This window comes from Branchiostoma floridae, chromosome 4, assembly GCF_000003815.2.
Source record: "Branchiostoma floridae strain S238N-H82 chromosome 4, Bfl_VNyyK, whole genome shotgun sequence".
Classification (NCBI taxonomy): domain Eukaryota; kingdom Metazoa; phylum Chordata; class Leptocardii; order Amphioxiformes; family Branchiostomatidae; genus Branchiostoma; species Branchiostoma floridae.
Window position 1 is genome coordinate 5,320,192 of NC_049982.1, and position 22,732 is coordinate 5,342,923.

The 22,732-nt window shown below is 43.5% G+C and overlaps 2 protein-coding genes and 1 long non-coding RNA gene across 3 annotated transcripts in view; 1 reads left to right on the top strand and 2 right to left on the bottom strand.

Moving 5' to 3' along the window:
* LOC118413080 (gamma-butyrobetaine dioxygenase-like) overlaps positions 1 to 1,625 on the bottom strand; it is a 3,720-nt gene extending 2,095 nt beyond the window's left edge. Inside the window, exons 1-2 of the mRNA XM_035816226.1 lie at positions 1,221 to 1,625; positions 506 to 599 (exon numbers count right to left, since the gene is read on the bottom strand). Of these exons, the coding sequence (XP_035672119.1) occupies positions 506 to 599; positions 1,221 to 1,625 (499 nt within the window). The remainder of the gene's footprint in view (positions 1 to 505; positions 600 to 1,220) is intronic.
* Positions 1,626 to 6,336: 4,711 nt separating this feature from the next.
* Positions 6,337 to 14,349, top strand: LOC118415037 (gamma-butyrobetaine dioxygenase-like). Its single transcript, XM_035819416.1, has 8 exons — positions 6,337 to 6,454; positions 7,420 to 7,513; positions 9,225 to 9,352; positions 10,161 to 10,363; positions 10,633 to 10,738; positions 11,161 to 11,360; positions 11,997 to 12,163; positions 13,187 to 14,349. The coding sequence occupies exons 1-8, from the start codon at positions 6,350 to 6,352 to the stop codon at positions 13,342 to 13,344; spliced, it is 1,161 nt and encodes a 386-aa protein (XP_035675309.1). The 5' UTR covers positions 6,337 to 6,349; the 3' UTR covers positions 13,345 to 14,349.
* Positions 14,350 to 18,528: 4,179 nt separating this feature from the next.
* LOC118415038 lies at positions 18,529 to 19,224 on the bottom strand. The gene is made up of 3 exons (XR_004831059.1): positions 19,152 to 19,224; positions 18,950 to 19,030; positions 18,529 to 18,629 (listed from the first exon to the last, which is right to left on the bottom strand). It is a non-coding gene; the product is annotated as an uncharacterized LOC118415038 (long non-coding RNA).
* Positions 19,225 to 22,732: the final 3,508 nt, after the last annotated feature.

Here is a 22,732-nt window from a genome sequence, read left to right on the forward strand (position 1 = left end):
CCGAGGAACAGGCGGGTCATTAACGTTATTATCATATAGCCTACTCAAACTTGCAAACTCCTGTATGACGCATAGATTCCTTGGTACTATACGTTATTCCCTCTGCTCTGGCATATGTTTCGATCCTTTTGATTGGCCAATGCCTGTATATGTCTTACTTTCTTGAGTGTATTGCTCGTTCTGATTGGTCAGAATGAATCGACACCGGCACCGGCAGTGTCGATGCAAATCGACAACGGTGCCGGTGTCGATTCATTCTGACCAATCAGAAAGAGCGAATACACCGGCCTGGCCGGAATCTATATGTTACTGCGTCATAACCAACGTGGAACGGGGCCTTCTGATTGGTCCGCGGCGCCTGGCTATATGATAATCAAAATTATTTCCTAGCAAACCACTGAAACGTTGAAAATTGTAAGTGTTTTCCTCACAGCCAGCGTATGTGTTAACTGTGACGTTACGTCACGTCATAGATAAAAACACCATACTAGGTTGTTGCCCTTACCTCGTGTTTCAGCCCTGGCGGGAACTATCTCCGTGTCCAGCTCTGACGTCAGAATCAGGCGGTTGCCGTACTCCGACTCGTAACACATGGGACACTGCATGGGAATAGCAGGGATCGTCGCATAAATGCAAAATTCTTCTCTAATTGCAGAGCGTTAAACTATGCAAAGAATGTCCACCTGAGGAAAACAGCTGGTCGCATGACAATGACATACTAGTGGATGAACATTGTGATCAAATGCACATGTCACAAAGTGTTAAGGTCAATGCGGAGTCACCACTTATTCAAAATGTGGGGCACAGTAGAGTATTCAAAATGTGGGGCACAGTAGAGGGCTAGAGGCAGAGCGGGAGCCCCGGGTCTCTGCGTACGCGTGTAAACAGAAAGCTGACGGACGACTTTAGCATATGTCAACTGACGCCGATCTAAACGAATCTACCAGGGGAGAAACCAGAACAAAAAAGGTCTCTGCGAACGCCGCATAAAGCCACCGAGACCATTTCTGCATTTACCAGTTTACAAATACTTAAGTACCTCCGTTCATAGGGGTATAAATCATCCTTGGTCTTACACTACACAGCGTTTTGTGGATTTGTCACTCAATGCAATCTATCGAACCGTGCCCTGTTTTGTGCTAGTGTAAGCAAATTGGGGCAGGTTGTGGCTAAACCACAGTGCATCCAATACGGAGCCAATGTATATTCTTTTGACACACCTGACAGTTGTCCCTCAGCCAGACGTACGGGTACTTGCTCACCCCTCCCGCGGACCACTCCACCTCCACAGCGCCTTCAGCATCCGTCAACTTTACCTTTCCGATCCCCTTACCTGGAGAAGCCTCGGAATGTCCGTAAAACATGCTACATTCCCTGGCGGGCCCCAGCTGTAGGCCCTGCGGCCCCCTCGCGTGACCATTGCCCGACCAGCCGATAGGAAGGAACAGCTTTGGGGAGCTCGCGATCGGCCTGGCCGTGGCGGTTGCCTGAGACACTCCAGTGTTGGCGGCAAATGAGGTGTATGGCCTCGTCATAAAGCGACTTATCAACTTGTTGGCTCGTTGGAGAGACACGAGCTCGAAAATACGCAGATGCGCTCCTCTCAAGCCCACGTACAATGCCATGTTCGGGACCTACCCTGCCACGTTGCACGCTCTTGAACTTTTATATTTGCCAAAAAGGTTTGAACCCCGCAACTTTCGGACCCGGGGCCCCTTGGTGTGAACAACGGTGCACATATATCTCCAAACAGATCTGGATTAATCTGCCGACAGCAAAGACCACCGTTTTGTAATTTAAACTTGCCGACCATACCTTCGTGGGGGTGCGGTCATGTATATATATAAAGTCCGTATGAAGTCCGTATGGGTTTCTTATCCTCTACCAGGCTCCACAAGCCACTGAAAATGGTAGAAAATGGACAAATATAGACAGATAGCATACCAGAGGGGTTTGCTGGCCGAGAAGTATATTTTGAATACTTAAACAACAGCATTGTATTAGAGTCGATTCCAAGACACCATGCGGGTTTTTCAATGATATTTGTAATATTTTAGAATTAATGTCATATAATTATAAATTGTTATTAATATTAATAAATATTTCGAAAGAAAGGAAATACAAAATGCCATGTTTTTGAATTAGTTTTGATAATTTGCAAACGTTTCTCAGGTTACCATCGAAAGATATCATTTTTAAGCATAAATTCCAACAAGTGACCGCAGGTAACATAGTATGTGACGTCGGTCTGGTATATGTTGCTTGTTTTGTCTTCTTTGGTGTGTGACGTTGTGCTTATATCCTATAATGATTCTTTTCACGGTGTTAACTATATCGTTTTATTTAAAGTTGCTTAATATGTCTATGTCATGTGAATCTTAATGTTAAAGACCTAAACAGGTATGGATTGTGAGATAACATGTGGTCAAAGTCTCAAGTTATGGTGACGATAAGTAACCGGATGGTCTAATACACAGGCACATTCACAGAAGACACACCTACAAGTGCTACAAGACCGACAGGCAGACTGACAAACGCGCCAATTACTAACATGTTTCTGTTATGGACGTAAGTATGAAGCACGGAACAGGACCTTGATGTAATTTTATAATTACCTCCATGAAATGTCATGGAATGGAGGTTATATTTACCTCCATGAAATGTCATGGAATGGAGGTTATATTTTCTGTTAGGTGTCTCTGTCTGTGTAGATGTTTACTCAAGAACGGCTGGATGGATTGGTTTCATACTTGTTATGTTGGTGCGGTGTGATAAAAGCTTGAAACGATGAGATTTTGGAAGCCGTATCTGTCGTTATAATCGATGTAATAATGTCAGAAATCACCCCTATATTTGAGATATATTGGTACAGGCATCGTGCTTTATGTGCTTGTTAATGGGCTTAGCTGCAAGCAGATGGTGAGGTGATTTCTATGACAGCTGTATGGGGAACCCCCATTAGTTTTATTTATGTCTGCTTAGGACCGTTTCAAATATTTGTAACAGTTGGCACATTATTGCCCCTGTTTGCCCAGCCCAACATTCTAGAACATCTGTTTTGGGCTGCGTAACCCGGAAGTTTCGTTAGTATGCTGGGCAACTGTTTCCCGATGCTGGGCAACTGTTTCCCGATGCTGGACAATTTGAATATGATAAATAACTTTGTATTTAGCCACTTGTGCCTTTGGGGACCTGGTGTGTTATACTTCGTTTGCGCTGTTAGATTTTGTGCTCCGCGTGGCTTATGCTGATGTTGTGTTGGTAAGTACTTGCATTATTATATATCGGGCATCAACTTGTCCCCGTATGCTACATGTAGGTATTGGTTGTCGGATATTTCATGTCCTTTTGGTTGTGTTGATGATGTGTTTGTATCCTGTATTGTATTTCTTGCATTTCATTATTGAATTTGTCATATGTCATATTATGACAAAGCATACAGTTGCGATTTTACCCAGTATTGTAGAACATAATGCCTGTCTTGGAAAATGAGTGGTTACTGTCTGTGGTATTCGCACCTATATTTTGTTCCCGTTTGCGATATTTAAATGATTACACCACTTCTTTCCCATAACATATATAACTTTTATTCTCAAATACAACCAACTATAAACATACATACCATCCACAAAAAAGCAATAAATATTTCATGGAGGTATGAGGTCCCCGAACTCTAGTTTCTGTTATGTGTCTCTGTCTGTGTAGATGATTACTCAAGAACGGCTGAATGGATTGGTTTCATACTTGTTGTGTTGGTGGGGTGTGATGAAAGCTCGAATCGATGAGATTTTGGGAGCCGTATATGTCGTTATAATCGATGTAATAATATCAGAAATCACCCCTATATTTGAGATATATATATATATACAGGCATCGTGCTTTATGTGTTTGTTAATGGGCTTAGCTCAAAGCAGATGGTGAGGTGACAGCTGTTTGGGGAACCCCGAGTTTTTTTAATATGATAATTAGTTTTATTTATGTCTGCTTAGGATATCATGGAGATGTGAAGCGTAAGTATAATTGTAAGAAGTTGAGGTACATTTAACGATAATGCTTAACAGGTATGGATGTCTCACATACTGTACTGCTGATTTGAGTGACATGGTGATTAAATTGCCATTAGGTCCTCTCATCTGGGTTGGGTGTCAGAAGTTTTATGGGCAATACAGATGTTCTGATTTTGTTACGATAAGGGACAGTTGTTAATTGTCTCTTTCGTAGCCAATGGTACTTGTTTTTTAGCAGACGGGGTCACGGCGCCAAGTATTCATCTTACAGTTGGTGTAGGGCTGTCAGAGGAAAGTGTGCATCTCGTTTTTGTACCGTGTGAACAGCTGATGTTATGACATATTAGTGGAAAATCAAATCACCATCTGACTAAAGTTGGCCACATCCCTTCTTCTTTCTGAGTTTCCCAACTTCCTCCCACCACACAGCTCTGAGGCACATAGTCGAACCTCAATAATGCTGACAACCTTAGACATTTTAAATGCCAAACATCAAGCTTAAGGAACACCACGCTACCATATGCCGTTGACCTCTTAAACGCACATTACACAATTAAGTGTCACATTTTGATAATTACTAATCAGATGGACATCCTCTGTGTCATTAAATAAATACACCACTACTTTCCCATAACATATTATATAACCATTACTCTCAAACACAACCGAATATAAACATACCATCCACAAAAAAAGCAATAAATATTTCATGGAGGTATGAGGTCCCCGAACTCTAGTTTATAATATGGCTTACACGCTTCATCGTATAGTGTGTTCACCCAGCTTTGTCTATTTAGGCTAGTCTTGGCAAACTTGGATTTCTGAAATTATTACAACCATAACAAGAGGCTGAAGGTACAAGTATATATGAAGACAACATTATCATAATAAAAGTACCAACCATGTTCCTTTAAAGCATAAATGGCCATTGACCCACAGCTACATAAAATTACAATAAATAGGTGATACTGTCATATTCAAAGTAGATCGAAGTTGTCAAACATATCATGACCAGCTGGTCGCAGCTGTTCACAACATGAACAGCTGGTCACAGCTTTTCACAGATGTTGACACATTTCGAGCAACTGTCAACTTGTGTGTATGGTAAAATCATAATCCAACATATTTCCAGAAAGGTGAACAACTGTCAAAGCGGCCCTGGACCAAAACACCGTAAGACGAACAAATTGTAGGGGTGATATTTTTATACATCCATAATAAAACCAGCAGCCGTGAAAAAAACAACGTGCATCATCGTCAACCTCAGTGCAGAGGACTTGCAAAACAACGTACGTATGCGACAACGGGAACACGCAGATACAGATGCGAACGCGAATAAGTTTGACAATCAGATAAAACCACGTATCTGCTTGACAATATCAATTACCGCATGGCCCATATACAGGGGATCTGGACCAGTACACCGGAAGACGAACATTTTGTAGGGGTGTTATTTTATAACATCCATAATAAAACCACCTGCCGCCAAAAAAAAAAAAAACCCACGTGCATCATTGTCAACCTCAGTGCAGAGGATCTGCCAAACCACATAGGATTCAGACAGCGGGAACATACAGATACAGATGCGAACGCGCGTAAACGTGACAAAACTAAACGTCTGTCGCCAGAGGTTACCCTCTGGTCACAGACTAATTATGAAATGGTTTGCATCAACATTACAAATGTTATTGGGAGTACCTCAAACTGATTGAAAATGATCAGGGATCTGATATTCTATATTTTACAGAAGTAACATAACAATGCTATACTATAGATACTTCCATCTTTAGCCTCAAATTGTAATTTCTATCAGCAGATTCTGCAGGTAAATTATATAGTGATGCTTTTTCCACCCATCCCCCTCAATCAACTCTCCCGGGCGGCCATGCGGCCTTTAGCCTTTCAGTGACACAGCAAAGTATTCAAGTAGCAACGGAGAAATTATTGATCAAGGTTACGTTTCTGAACTTTTTATACTGAGTTTATATTGTTATTTCAAAAAGATCACCAATGCTGTGCAGTGCACAACGATTGTTTTTCCCCGATGTCAAACTGGTAACGATAAATCTGAGGCTGTCCTATTTAGCAGGTTGTTCAACCTTGTATCAAGTCTGCATGTTGACCACATAAACTGTTGCCGTTACTGTATACATAATAACGTCAGAGCGCACCTGTCCACATTCACGTGTCATAGTCGGTCAAAGTCCGAATAGTCAACTGTATATGCGTTACTTTACAACCTGGGTCGGCAATGTTTCACTGCTAGGTAACACTAGTAGGGTCCGACCTCCAGTGTTGTTGGTAGGTTTAAGCTATTCGCAGCCTGAATTGCAGTTTAAAACATGGAAAGGGCGAAATTGGACAGTTCGTCGGAGACGGTGGAAGTGGAATGGTCCGCGGGAGGGGTGGACAGGTTCCCGTACATCTGGCTGAGGGACAACTGTCAGGTGGGTCTCAGCGAAAGTGGTTACTAAGGTTCCATATGGAGTGGTGGAGTTTCCGTCGTAACATCTCACATTCTCTTGTAAGAGCATTCCGAGATTTGGCTTTATAACAGACCGGAACCCTATCTTCTTAGAACACCAACCCTTCGTAGTTTATTTGAAACAAAGCTCTGTATATGTTAACAACTCGAAAAGTTGTACATTCTGTTGACTCTAGATATCATTGTGTACAAAACATTGAGCAGACACTAAAGAACATACAGTCAAGCCTGGCACATACAGCTACCTCCAGTCACAACAAGCCACATTATATCAGTCTCGTCCATTTTTGCATAGTTAAACCCTCTGCTAACCAATCGTCTTACGCAACCAGCAACCACCTACGCAACCAGCAACCACTGCATCAATTTTCTGTTTATTTATTTTTTTCCCGTGACCCCTCCCCTCAACTGGTCCTCTGGGAAGAACGGCCTAGGCCGACAGGGCATTACCAGTATAGATAAAGGTTACTACTACTACAACTACTACTACTACTACTACTTTTTTTAGTCCACAGGGCACATTCATATGTCGCAATTAACATCGACAATTGCTCCGTACACAATGGGATAGGTGAACATTTTGATACTGTATAAAGCACAAATTGCTCCAATAGGAATTTAGATGAAGAAAAATTAGATAGCCTGGTATCCAGCCGTGTTCTAGCTCCAGAATTGTCCTCTTTATTTGCTGAGAGGACAGAAGAGACTCGGGAGCTATAATACGGCTGGATACAAGGCTAAACACCAGACGCATAATATATGAGTGTACTTAACGTTGTTTATGATTTTGTGGTGTTCTGTCACGGCAGTGTTCGGAGTGTTTCCAGTGGGAATTTGGACATAGAAAAACTGGAAGCATAATACATTGTACATGCATAGACGTGTACTTAACGTTGTTTATGATCTTGCGGTGTTCTGTCACGACAGTGTTCGGAGTGTTTCCAGGCGGACCTAAACAAACGCCTGGTTCTGACGTCAGAGCTTGACCTGGACGTCGCACCCGCCCATGCAGCCGCGCGAGGTGAGCTTCCATTCTTAAAAGTAGTGCTTTTTTGTTTGAATATACCAACAAACGACTATGCTGAACAAGATACCAAACTAATCTGTCAATGTTAAAAAGTGTGGGGGAATGTCCATGTATTTTTCATGTGTTTTACCTGCGTAGCTGCAGCTGTTATAAAGCCCCCTTTAAGCCGGCTTTACAATTCATGCGGACGCCGGCCGAATTTGTAGCTCGGTCAGAGTTCGCCGAATTTCAACATCGCCCGAGTATCGGCTGTATTTTTCGCTGAAAATCTGCCCCCTTTACAAATGGACGGAGCCCGTCCGACGTCCGTCCAACACAACTGATTATAATTTGTTAAAGAGATTGTACTATGTCTTGAACGTGGACGAAGTCAGAACTGACTGACCTTGTAAAAAGCCAATATTTGTGTCAAATGTAATTTCTGAGTTGCGGAATATATGTAGGACATGAGTGGAGTGGACGAGCACGCTGAAAACAATAACATCAACTGGAATGTTGTGATACACCAATCTGAAAACTACCACAAGAGCCACAAAGTGAACAGACCAGTCTTATTCAACATAATAAAATAATTTAGACAAAGCTGAAATCGGGCAAACCTCGGGCGAACCTTGGGCGAACCTCAAGCGAAGGCCGGCAAAGGCCGTCCGAGTTACAAACTGGAAGCCTTCAGACATGAAGAATATATGAACTCACACATCCAAACCTATAGCAAAAAATAAATAGGAAGTATTGTCTTCGTGTCCAATTGCCTTACATTATAAAAGGTAGCTTTCTTAAGTTCATACAGTAGTCTTTATGTATCTTATTTTTCGGAACAAACTGTTTACTAAAGATGAAAGCCCAAAACAAAGGCACGTGTTCAACACAGGTGTCAAATTGATTAGGTGACAGTTAAAATTCTGCCGGAGCCCTCCCGAGCTCCCAGCGACACCAGCACAACGCTCGCCCAAAGCACGCCAAACTTGTTAAAAGTCGGACGGAATATCGTCCGGTTATTGCAGGAAGCCCGAACGAGTCTGGCGCGAGGCAGAAGAGTTCGGGCAAACTCCGACCGAAAAAGAGAGAGTCAAAAACCGTCGGGTTGCCGGCCGAGTATTGGCCAAGTCTTGGCCTTTGCCCGGACAAGCTCCGGTCGAGCTACATGCAACCCATTGACGAGCTCTCCGAGCTCAACGCTCGCCACCGAGGCCTCGCTGAAATTAAGTGCAGGCCGAGCTGCCCCGCAAACGCCGGCCGAGCTGCTAAAAATCGGTCGAGGCCCGCATAATCGCCCAAACGCCGGTCATACTCCGGCCGAAAATGTCCATTTTGTAAAGGGGGCTTAACAAATCAAGAATTTAGCTCCTACATTGTGCAATGGCGTGGCAATGATAACTGACACATTAAAAACAAGCTATCTGCCACCAAACAAATTAAGTTCATAGCACGCCCAAGTCAAACGCTACAAAAACGACAATTCTGCTGCAGTACCAAGGTCACATACCAGGGGGTCAAAAATTGACCTTGACCTCCTGACTCCTACCTACATACCAAATATCATTACAATCCATCTAAAGGTTCTAAAGCTATGCTGACCACAAATATCTGGACACACAAACACACACGCACACACACACACACACACACACACATACAATCACACACACACAGACAATATCTCCATTTTTCAAGGAGATAATGATGCCACTGATTTTACTCTCAGATAGGGGAAACAGCCTGCACGTGACGTGGCCGGACGGACACCAGAGCCGGTACGACTGGCAGTGGCTGCGGGACCGCTGCTTCAGTACCCAGGCCAGGGCCGACAGGGAGAGGCGATGGAGGAGGAAGGTACCTCGCTCCGTCATGTTCATTATGTTAGCTGATTACACTGACGCGTGTTAAACATGATGTTTTCTTAATACCCCTGTCACATTTGGCAACAATCGATCGGGCGATGATTCTGCGGCAATCGCCCGAGCCTCGCTTATGATAAAAACTTTGTTGCGCAACAATTGTACAAGGTACAAAGTATGGCTTATATGTGACAGGGACAGTTTTTAGGTGAAAAATACTCGCAACCCTCTGCCGATCTTCCATCGATACGCCCGAAGATCGAGGATAATGTGACAGGGGTATACGAGTAACGACGTTAGACGCTGAGATCAGCGACAGACTTGTACATTTGTTAACACGCTGACCAAAGAAAGCCGAGTAAAAGATTATTTGTTCACAGCATGTTAGCGAAATATTATACAAGCATTAAGCATATAGCGCTCTTGACTCTGGTGTGTGGTTGGTGTTTCCTTGCAATGTTCTTTTCTAAATTCTTCATTTTTTTAAGATCATCGTGAAAGACGATGTTTGAATTCTTCAGAAGATGGACTGTAGAGGCTGAATCCAATATACAGTAAATCCATCTATTTTCACTTGGGCTTTATTTAGCTGTAGTGGCTGGAACAATTCCGTATTCATAACGTTACATTTGAAACGCATATTCGTGTTGTCATGAATTGTGGAGATTTTACCGCGAACCGCAAAACCACTGCGAACATATGAAGATGTGAACAGTGTGTGATGAATCAGGGCAAAACTTGACCATCATGATACCATGGATTTGTGGGTGAATAGTATCATTTTCTTATCCATTGTATTTCAGAAGCAGCTGTGGGGAGCTGAGCTTTTCACAAACTTGCCCACGGCTGATTTTCCCGCGCTTTTGACAGACGATCGCGCCTTGTACGACTTCCTGTTCCTCCTGGACACCATCGGCCTCGTTCTGGTGCAGAACGTGCCGCGTCAGGTCGGACAGTTTCAGGAGCTGGCCAATCGGGTGGCGTTTCCTAAAATGACCTTTTTAGGGTAGGAGTCACAGTCTTTTTTTGTGTGCAATATTTTCCATGAACCTTTTCTCATTTTTTATACATGATAAGGTATACGCTTTCAACTGAGACTTCTATTTAACTATGACTATGAGAATGAAGAATTGGAATCGGAAAAGGTCTATGCATTTTGTATTTTTCTTACTGTTAGAAGAGGAAGAATTGTCATCCAACCGTTGGTTTACATCAACTAAATAGATCGACGCTCTTTCATTCACAATGTAGTATCTCCTTCCTTCTGCACCACAGGGCGGAGCAGATGTTGAAAGTCAAGCCCATCCACGGCAACTTTCTCCTGAGCACCGCCCCACTCGGCCTGCATACCGACCTGGCGTACTACAACTACCTGCCGGGCGTGAGTATGTTAGTGTATAATACACCACGACGACCCATACATTCTCTCCCTTTTCCTCACATAACGTTACATACATATGTGCACACACACACACGCACGCACGCACTCACAAGCATTGAATGCTCACACACACACACACACACACACACACACGCACGCACGCACGCACACACACACACACACATACATACATACACACACACACACACATCAACACACAAGCTCACCCAAAATCACTCGATCATGCACACACAAACACAGATAGTGTGCGCGCACGCACACACACTGACACACGTACACGCGCGTGCCCGTGCCGTGCTTTTCCTTTCTGTTTTGTATCACGCAAAACACACAAATTCGACGGTACATAACGTTAATTGAAGTACAGGGACCGCTTAGCAAGCATCTCTGTCATCCAACAGGTACAGATGATGCACTGCATCAAGCAGACTGAGTCGGACGGGGGCGCCAGTGAGCTAGTGGACGCCTTCAATGCCGCCTATCAGCTGAAGGAGGAGAACCCGGACGCTTTCAAACTCCTCACCACGGTCAAAGTCAACTTCCACCGGATAGGGAAGGCCGAGCCCAAGCACCACATGAGGGAACGCCACCACATCATCAGGTAAGAAACACCTCCCCTCCTGAATAAAGAGACTCAACAACAGCTTTATTTTCACCGACGTTTCGGTGACGGTTGTCTGTCACCTTCCTCATGGCCATTCTGACTGGTTCGCATTTTACTGCAGCAATATGTCTCACTGCTCACGTCGCTGAGAAGAAAGTTGTTGTTGCGTAAAAAGAATCTTTTTTCAGTGACATACCAACCTGATGAAACTATTCACGCCCCCACCCCTCCTTTCGTTACATGCATGTACCTGGGCCATCCTTGATAAAATAATGTTCTCCTATCAGACTTTGCCGTAAGATTGATTTGCACAAGGATAGCGGGAAGAAATATTGCAATATTCCATAGGTGTGATGCACCCAAGGTTAGGAGGGCTTTTAGTTAGAAATGAAGTAACATCATTCCCTCCTTGTATTTGGTTGGAAATCGTTCCTGGCTCTCTTGTTTCAGATTTAGCTGGTCAGGAAAAACTCTTGCACTCAATAGAATTTGGAATAGCACTAGCATATAAGTGGGCCAAGAAGGGAAAGACCAATAGTTTTGTGCCAATTTCCTCTCAGTAGAAGCTTTAGTGTCCTTGAAGGCACATTGGCGTTTTTTTCGCGATCTACCTAACTTCGTTTATCTCTTTAGCGTGAGCGATCAGGGCGAGGTGCAGAAGGTTGTCTGCGGGAAGCACTCACGTGACTCCGTGCTGGACGTGCCCGTGGATCAGGTCAAGCCGTTCTACCGGGCCATGCGGGCATTCGACACCATCCTGAGCAACCCCAGGAACTGCATCCGCTACAAGATGAAAGAAGGTGAGTTATGCGTCGATGAAGGTAAGTTATGCATCCTAGCCTGGGTACCATCCGGAAAGTAGTTCGCTCCGGCGTTTATCATACACTTATTATATAACGTTACAGTCGCTTCTCGCTCTGACATTCATTATACACTATATACTATCGCTTCTCTGCTGGTATCAGAAGCGAACATAGGAGCGAACTACTACCCGGATGGTACCCAGGCTATACACCTTTCTCACGCGGCGGCCATGATAGATCGAAGAAGAGGTCAATGAGGCAAACAGACAAAACTTATTTCTAAAATCAGGTCCCATTTAGTTTTCCCCAAAACCACACAAATTTTCATGATATAAGATAGAATAATAAATATTACAAGAAGTGTTATGCACCGAAAGATGTAGCAATTTAGAGTAGTGTAGACTGACCCCATAGTCCCTTAAGAGATGCAAAATAAAAACATAATAATGCAAATTTTTAACGAATTTGCAGCCATTCACTTATTGGTCGATTTCCTAATTGGCAGGCTACCATTGGTCGAACTGCTAATTATGATGGACAGCCTTTTGTTTGCCACATTGAACTCGTTTTAGATCTATCATGGCCGCCGCGTGAGAAAGGTGTATAGACACCCAGGTAGTAAGATACGAAATAAAACAGATAGTTTCTCAAGCACCTAAATACATTAGAGGGTAGGCCGTTCCATAAGCATATACACAATACATCCTCTGTCTTCCTTCACTGAGAATGACGTAAGACAGAAGAGGTGTCTGAAACGTCTGTCCTTTTACTAATCAATCCAGGAGACGACTGAGTAAAATTTGAAATGCTGTGCCAGAAACCTGATTTCCCTGTAATTTGCTATCTCAATTTAGACAACATGACTGCGTTTGACAACCTCCGTATCCTGCACGACGCATGGCCTTCAGTTTGGCCTACGTTTAAATGTAGTTGTGATGGAACATAATTTAACTTCTGAAGGAAACGTCTTCTTAAACAAAATTTAGTCTCCTTTCATAATTTGATGACCCATTTTTTCAGGCGACATGCTAGCGTTTGACAACCTGCGCATCCTGCACGACCGGACTGCCTTCAGCATGTCGGGAGGCGAGCGGCACCTGCAGGTCGGGTACGTGGACTGGGACGAGACCTACTCACGCATGCGCGTTCTCCAGGCCGAGCTGGGCATCCAGGAGTGACAAGACAATATTTTTCTTTTTAAAAATCCATAACGAAAAAAATACCATATTGTATTTGCATTCATACCGTTGACATGGTATTTACAAGTTTACAAAAAACAATCTCACTTTACCTAAGACTAACAGTAATATTCAGAGACCGAGAAAACTCATGCAGTTTGTCCATGACTTTCATTTAATTTGTTACTTTGACTGCATCAATACGTACTGCTAGGACTACCCAACTAGCCGAAGGATAGCCCTGGTGACTGAATATTATATAACATACAATATAAGTGGTTATAATGCAGATAATAAAGTTCACTAAGTACGAGATACTACATGTATACACCTTGTTTGCACGAAGCAAGAGTCATTTTGATGCGTAGACGTTACGGTTACTAACCTTTCACGAGAAAGATGTGGTACACACTTAAACATATCTTACTGGTTCTTGAAACAAGCGAACGACGTTTTTGGAATGAACATCGACCAACTTTGGACAATCATTTGTAGATCATTGATAGATCTGTTGTCATTTTGCACAGGTAATAATGGTTAGGTTCAATCATTACACTGAGCCGAAAGTGAATGCAGAATTAAAGTGAACTGTTATAGTGTCAATGGTATTTCAAACAAAAGAAAATTATCCTGGATACGTGCCTTATATTCAAAACTACTTTGAATGTTGAATATTGTAATTTGAATGTTGTAATGTTGAGAGCACGTCTACTACACCTTTCACATTTAAAGGATCATTGAGTACCCCACGTGTGTTGTTTCCGCTACCACTTCTATAGTCAATATCATACATATATATACATATCAAAGTAATAGACAGTCGAACATAGGACGTACTAACGTTACATAGTCAATACAATGCAACTTCAGAAGAACAGCTTCGCATATGACGAAGCAGGGTCAGATGATTCTCGTATTAGAATGTAGTTTGTAGCTCCACGTTATATACTGTACCAGTAGATTAATAAAGGAATGGTAACATAAGCCATATGTTTACTCGGATCGGGCTATTCAATTCAGTGACGCGGTGATGTCAGGGGTGCAGCGCTTTCACCATAGATACAGCGCCTCATCAGCAGGGACTGTGTTTGATAGTCGTTGGCTTTTTCTTGATCACCAAGTCGGCTCCACACGTTACTCAAATTGTTGAGCGAAATAGCCATGCTAATATGGGCAGTGTTTTCACCATAGATGCTACGTTGCATCTGTAACGACTGTTCGTAATAACTTGCAGCCTTTCTGTAATCCCCAAGGTCCCTCCAGACGGTACCCAAGTTGTTAAGTGACGCGGCAATGTCGGGATGTGCGTTTGTCTTGCCATAGATACTCAGTCTCATCTTCAGTGACTGGTTGTAATAGGCGACGGCTTTTCTATGATCGCCAAGGTTTTTCCAGGCGATGCCCAGGTTGTTAAGGGAGTGGGCAATGTTCGAATCGGCAGCACCATCGCCATATAACTCGCGCCTCATTTGTAATGACTCTTCATAATAGTTGATGGCTTTTTTGTTGTCACCAAGACCTAGCCAGGCGTTACCCAAGTTGTTACGGGCGGCAGCAATGTCAGGATGCGAAGTGTTCTCACCATAGACAGTCTGACTTATCTGCAAAGACTGCTCAAAACAGCTGACTGCCTTTTTTTGATCTCCAAGGTCCCTCCAGGTGTTACCCAAATTGTTAAGTATATGGGCAATGCTTGGCTGTGCAACGTTTTCACCATAGATTGTCCTGTTCATCTCCAGCGATTGCTCGTAGTAGCTAATGGCCTTTCTTGGATCACCAAGCATTCCCCATGCAGTTCCCAAGTTAGTCAGTAAGTCGGCGATGTCAGGGTGTGCCGTGTTCGTGCCGTAGATTTGCTTCCCCATTTGCAGTGACTGTTCAAAATGATTGACGGCCATTCTGTAGTCGCCCAGGTTTAGGCAGGTCGCACCCAAGTTGCTGAGTGACTGGGCAACGTCAGGATGCATGGTGTTCTCGCCACACAGACTCAACTTCATCTGTAATGCTAGTTTAAGGTAGCTCACGGCCTTTCGGTGATCCCCGAGTTTCCCCCAGGCGTTTCCCAAGTTGTTGAGTGAATGGGCAACCTGAGGATGCACGACACCATAGATACTGAGTAGCATCTGCAGTGAAGATTCATGATAAGTGATGGCTTTTCTGTAGTCACCAAGGCCATTCCATGCGGTACCCAAGCTGCTAAGTGACCGGGCAATGTCGGGATGCAAAGCACTCTCGCCATATAAGCTTCGCATCATCTGTAGAGCCTGTTTGTGAAAATTGACAGACTTTGGGTAATCGCCGAGGTTTCCCCAGGCGACGCCCAAGTTGTGAAGTAGGCCGGCAGTCTCGGGATGTGCAGTGCTCTCTCCAAGGATGCTCAGACTCATTTGCAGTGACTGCTCGTAATAGCCGACAGCCTTCTTGTAATCACCAAGCTCCCCGTAGGCGTTGCCTAGGTTCATAAGTGATGAGGCAATATCAGGATGTGCCGAACTCTCGCCGTAGATACTCAGTCTCATCTGTAGTGCATGTTCATAGTAGAAGATGGCCTTTTTGTGATCACCGAGCTCCTCCTTGGCAGTACCTAAGTTGTTAAAGGAGGAGGCAATGTCAGGGTGTGCATTTTCACCGTAGACACTCACTCTCATTTGTAGTGATTTCACATAGTACGTTATTGCCTTCTTGTAATCACCAAGGTCCCTCCAGGCGATGCCCAAGTTATTAAGCGACATGGCTATGTCGGGATGTGCAGTGGTGGCACCATAGATACTCTGCCTCATCAACAGCGACCGTTGATGGTAGCTAATTGCCTTTCTGTGGTCACCAAGGTCCCTCCAGGCAACGCCTAAGTTGTTGAGTGAATTGGCAACATCGAGATGTTCATTGTCCTCACCATAGACGTTTCTCTTCATCTGTAGTGACTGTTCGTGATAGCCGATGGCTTTTCTCGGATCTCCAAGGTCCCTCCAGACGGTACCCAAACTATTGAGCGACTTGGCAATGTCAGAATGCGAAGTGTCAACACCATGAATACTACGCTTCATCTGTAGCGACTGTTCATGATAGCTGATAGCCTTTCTGTGATCGCCAAGGCCCGCCCAGGCATTACCCAAGTTATCCAGCGATTGAGCAATGTCTGGATGTGCAGTGTCTTCACCACTGATACTGAATCTCATTTGTAATTCCTGTTCATAGTAGTTGACGGCCTTCCTGTGATCACCAAGATTCATCCACGCAGTGCCCAACTTTTTAAGTGAATGGGCAATGTAAGGTCGCATGGCGCTCTCATCTTGTTTAGCTAGGTCGTTTTGTAGTGCATGTTCTTGACACGTCTTTGATTTCTGATAATCACACAAATTTTCGAACACATCTGCTTTGAGTCTTAAAGAATTTAGGAAGAGAACTGGTGGTTCTTCCGGCGGCTGGTTGTTGACAAGTTGTGAAATGAATAGCTTCAATGGTATTGACGTGTAGTAGTATCTCATTAGCTGTTTGGTATTTGAGACATAAAACACTTTCTTTAGTGTCTCCGCAATGTCGGCGTCCGTCGACATTGATGACAATGCCGACATGTTGTCCGCTTGACCACGATTATGTATGTACGTCCGAAGTCTCAGCTCTGCTGAGATGCTGACCATTACCATCAGGTGATGGGCATTCGTGTCGTTGAGGACTGCGTTATTCTTAAGCCTCTGAATAGTCTCCCAGATTGTGGTCGGCTGTATGCCATGTAGTAGTGCCAAAGATTCCATTGCAAGGCTAGCAAAGCGGTACATTTCCTTCTTCACATTCAGCAAACTGGCAGTTGGGGCATTGATTTGAAACATTGGTGCATTCTCTGTCAGAGTATTTTTTGCTATCAATAATGGAATTATTCCATCGTGTTGTTGCAGTTGTTGAGTCCACAAAGCTGTATACTCCTCCATCAAGGCCTGTTCTCCTGTGATAAGGCACACGTTGCCCAATATGTTTGCAAGATGGTAGCCTTTCTTCAAGTGTAACGTAAGGTCGTCTTTTAGAAGTTCGGCCATTTGAGCCGGCGTACGGATGAGTAAACTCGTTCCCGTGCCTAGCGGAGTCTTACACGCCTTTGGCATGGCTCCATCGAACGCAAACCCGCGCGGGGTTAAACAGTCAAAGTACCAGTTATCCAGTGGGTCGTCTGAGCAGAAATCGTTAAGGGATTTAATAGCCATGGCTGGTAAGATGGTTTCTCCCAGATTGATCACTTTCAGATGCAGGAAGTGGGTGAGATCGCGGAAATACTCGACATTACTTTCTGTTTCCTCCTCAATCAAAATAGCAAATTCCAGATCAGAGTATGGTGTTACCAGTCCTGTGGCTTGTGAACCCAGGCCTATCATTGCGTACTTGCAGGTTCCGGGAGGGGGACCCATTACCTCCATGCACCTATCTACAAGACCAGCGATAAATGTTCTCCGCTTTTGAACAATGGTCTGAAACAATTCTTTGATCGCTTCCGTCCTGTCTTTCTCTACTTCTCTTGTCTTTGGGTCTTCCTCATCGAGGCAATACGGGTTTACCTGCTCTTCGATTCTTCTAATCTCTTTTTCAACGTAAGCTCGATTTCCCTTCAAGACTAACTTGTGTTTGTCTACGTCATCGATATCAATCGTTTCATCTGAACTCAGCACGTGCTTAACGAATGATTGCGTTATTTCACGAATCGCCCGTTTGATGCCCTCCTTGCCTTCTTCCCCAGATCTGACCAGTGCCGCATTGCACAGTGCCGCAGCCTTGGTGAAATCTCCGCCGTCTTTTGACCGTATTCCTCTTTTCAGGTAGACTTCACTCAACTTGTATAAGGGCTCTGCTTCTTTCCAGCCATCACCTGCATTTGGATCTGAAGAATAATACCCTAAACATATCAGTCATTTTATCTTGGTCCTTAGCCACACATAAACGTTCAATACAGTCTACAAAATGTATTTTGTTGCATCTTGTTAAAAGGAATAAATCTTTCTAGCAGACATTACGTCTTTCGATACTTGTATCATGTTTTTTTAATCAAAACACCCAAAGTGCGAAGAACATTTCTTACACAGAAATCTCATGTCCGTTGCAAACAAATTGGTTTGATAGCGTTACTGATATTGTTGCACAACTACCCCTATTTGTGACCCCTTTATCCCTTTACAAGTATGTTCCCAGACCCACCTTTGATATGAACGGACTTGAGCGCAGCCGCAAAGTTTTGCTCTGCTTTGTCCAGGTCTCCCGTTTGTAGAGCCCCGCAGCCTTTTTGTAGATGTTCCTTGTAGATACTGTAAAAGAGAGAATCACATATAAAGCTGCTGGTAGAAAATGCAATCATCTATTTTCACAGAACGATGCATGTTATGTGCAATATACTATGCGTGCTGTACCTTTAACTGTTCACAATAAACGGTTTAGATGGAAACCATGGAAAAGGGTACATCGCGATGCCGTTCTGTGATCTATCATGAAATTGTTGCAAGTAATTTAATCTCGACCGACTACAAGACCAATTCACACTTCTTCTGCTGTTCATGGTAAATACTGTCGTCTGCAGTGATCTTTTGATCAGGCATGATAGTTTCGAATGGAGGTAATATTCACAAACCTGTCGGTGTCTTCTTGGACTTCATCACTGATGCCGGTGATGGTGGTGACGCGTCTAGAGATGCCCTTTACAACATTCATCCTGCAATAAAGCAAAATATCTGTAAATGGTTGTCAGATGTAGCGATTCACATTACGTAAAAGCATACATGCCGATTTAGACATATGTTTACTGGGGTGAATGAATGAATGTACATACGAACCTGGCTTTGGTTTCCCGACTGCTGTCACGAGCAGCTTGGCGAGAAGTTTTTCTGCTCCCGGACACTCTTTTTCCTTGTCTTTTCTGAAATGGCACATAAATATATGGTAAAATAAGACTACTATTTATCGAGCAGATTGTAAAATGATAAATGGACAAAACATCATTGTCCAAAATATATTGTCTTCAATACATTACGTTCACTGATGCACTTACTCTGTTAATGAAAATGCAAATTCAAAATAAAACCTTAATTGGCCATTGTACAACAATGTCGCTGACCGACACTGATATGAAACTTTGATGGACCTTTAGCAGACCACGACAGGTAGTAAAGAAAGCAATAGGATTTTCATTGTCCTACCCGAGCTTCTTCTTTTCTGACTCTCTCCGTATACTTCATGCGATGCTTCAGCGCTTCTCTGCCATCTGAATCGTCACAACGTTTTAATGCCCCTCGGTACAGCCCAGCTGCTTTCGTGAATGCTGCCTCGTCCTTGCCAACCTCTCCCTTCTCTAGGTACAAATCGCCAAGGCTCTTCAGAGATTCTGTCTGTAGACGTTTATCGTTATGCACGACGGCTTTGACAAAGCAATTTGTGTAACCCTCAATTAATGGCACCGCGCCATGTGCTTTCATCTGGATGTTTTCTGTCAATGCCTGTAGAGTGGTCGCTACTTCCAACGTAATGTTAGCTGAAGTCTTCTTGACTTCAGGTTTCGTACCTTCTTTGTTGTATACTAGCTTTGTACATTTCTCTGCATACTTGATGCGATGTTGTAAGACCTGTTTCTCTTCCTCATCTGTACAACATCGCATCGCCTCTCGGTACAATCCACAGGCCTTGTCAAAAGCCTCCACCTTGTGGACCATCGTTTTGGATTGTTGTAGGTACAAATCTCCCAGACTCTTTAATGCCTCACGCTCCAAGACTTCAATTTGACAACTTACAGCATGAATTAACAGGCGTGCGTATCCCTTTTCTACATCATCCGAATTGCAACCGCTGTCAAAGATTAGGTCCAATTCGCGGAATTCTTCCGCCACTTTGGTCAGACTGGTCTTTTCTGTTTTCATGCCTGGTTGACCCGAAGACGCATCCTTAGCCTGTTTGCCAGAAATCTGTTCTTTGACCCTCTCTGCGTACCTTATGCGATGAAGGAGGGCCTCTTTCCCATCAGGGTCCTCACATCGACTAAGAGCCCCTCTGTAGAAAATGTCAGCATCTGCCAAGACCGCCGTATCTGTAGCAACTTTTCCCTTTTCTAGGTTCGCATCGCCTATGCCTTTCAAAATCTCAACTTCGAGTAGCGTATCGTTATTCCTTATGGCGGATACTAGCGATTCCTCATAGAACTCCACCAAAAGGAAAAACTCCTTCTGAAAGCTTTCCTCAGCAGACAACAGCGTTTCTGACACGCGCAACATGCTTACTGTTATGCTAGTTGTGCTGTTGTTGTGTTCATGGCTCTCTTCCTGACCAGAGATGCGGTATGTGTGACTCATACTTTGAGCGTTTGTAAGCGTCGCACAATGATCCAAAGATTCTTCGACACTGTTGGACGCGTTACAGCTGTTTTCCTGGAAACTAGAAGAATTCGAAGACTCATATCTCCGTCAGTGTGGAGCCCCGGGGTTGTGACCTTTTCCATGATCACTACCTAAGCTGAAAATGATTTGTTGGAAACAATTATTTGCGATTGAAACAATAAATTTACGATTTTTTGCCTTTGCAAAATATCTAGAGTCTGCGTACATTTCTTGACAAAATACAGCAGAAACAAATAATTGAGAAAATTTACAATTTCATATAAGAAGACAATGATCATACCCGTGACTGCCAAAATATAGATGCAATGCTAGATTAGGTCTAAGCCTTTTATGTAGACGCAGACTTACCCGTTCTCGTTCCCTGGTAAAAAGACACGCAAGATATTCTCCAAGCAGAGGTTAGGCTTCCGCGTGTGCCAATGGCGTATTTGTCGGGTTTTTGTTATGTCAGTTTTCATTTGCTCATAGTAGGCCAACATATACAACAAAGAAAATGTGTCAAATAAATAGCCCGACAACAACGTGAAAATAAGCCAGAACGACTAAACAAACAAGGCGTGGGCAAAAATATACGAAACCCTCGCCCTCCCTTAAAGTTTCTGCACTCGGTTTCAGTGCAGAAGGTCAGGCTTCCGCACTGGATTTCCACTGCTTAAATGTTCGTCAGCACTGGGCTTCCGGCCGGAGCCTAAGCTCTGTTTGGAGAGTACATAAAGAAGGCTCGTTCTCTCGAACCTACCACTTTGTTATTTGGCAAATACCACCCGCGGATATGACTGTACTTCGCAGTGTCATAAACGCTTCTGCCCGCGGGAAATCCCCTCAGATGACGTGGCAGTTTCGAACCGGCGAAGGCAGTGCAACCCGAAAACAATCATGGATTCACTCTTATCAATCAATAAGCTATCGTGTAACATATTGTCAACAAGGTGATAGCGTCCTGGCGTATTGAATTACACAACTGAAATACTTCGCATGATCTATCCACAGGCCGTACGTATACAAAACCTATTGAATCGTTGCTAGTGCTGCATGTACTAGTAATCTAGTATCAACGACATATAATAAGATCATAATAACAATATGGTCATCAGCCATACACACCTATTCAGTCTTGTGAGCTCTGCATTGTTCTCGAGACCTAAAAACAGCTCGCCTTTTCTCAACAATTCATTCAATGTTGTCAACCCACGGCCACCACTACCATCGGTAAAACCGGAAGTGCCCAGGTGTGACCTCACCTGTGTGTTGTGTGGGGGGTCTGGGAACAGGGGTTCCCGTGGAATGGTCCATTAAGCTAAGGGGGTGCATATTTATTTTTCTGGTCTACAAAGTGTCTTCAGCAATGGGCATGGTTTGGTTGTGTGGTACTGGAAGTGTATTGAGTTAACATATGCAAAAAGCTTGTATAAAGTACATGTACCTTTGGTATGGTGGTGGTCAAAGAAGACGACTTTAACACATGCTTTAGTTTTATTTTTGCGACCCACATGCTTTTGAAACTGCTATATACCACTCTAAGCACATCACTTTAAATAGTTTTATTAAATGAATGACAGAGAATGTTTCCAATCTAATAAACATACACATTTAATATGATAATTGTAATTTCGACATGACAGACGGTCAATTTGGACTGCTACGTGTTGGTCCTAAATTAAGTTACAAGAGCGAAGTAGACATGGTGCAAAAGATCAAACAGCAAATTGCTTTTTTATTGCACATGATACATATGAAGCTGACAGATGATGATAATAATACATACATGTACCAGGTAAACAGTGCATTATCTATCATAATTGGATGTCGGAGTCTTGTTCAGTAGCAGTCGAGCAAAAAGGAGCACGATCTAATTTTCTTTAGCAAACACTACCCATTAGCAAATAATGATTTACTATACTACCTGTTATTCATTGATCCATGTTTTCCAGGCGACATGCTGGCGTTTGACTACTTTCCAAGCAGAGGTTAGGCTCCGACTGTTTTATCGGGATTTCTTTTTTGCACTCTTTTTTTTATGTCTCCCGGCC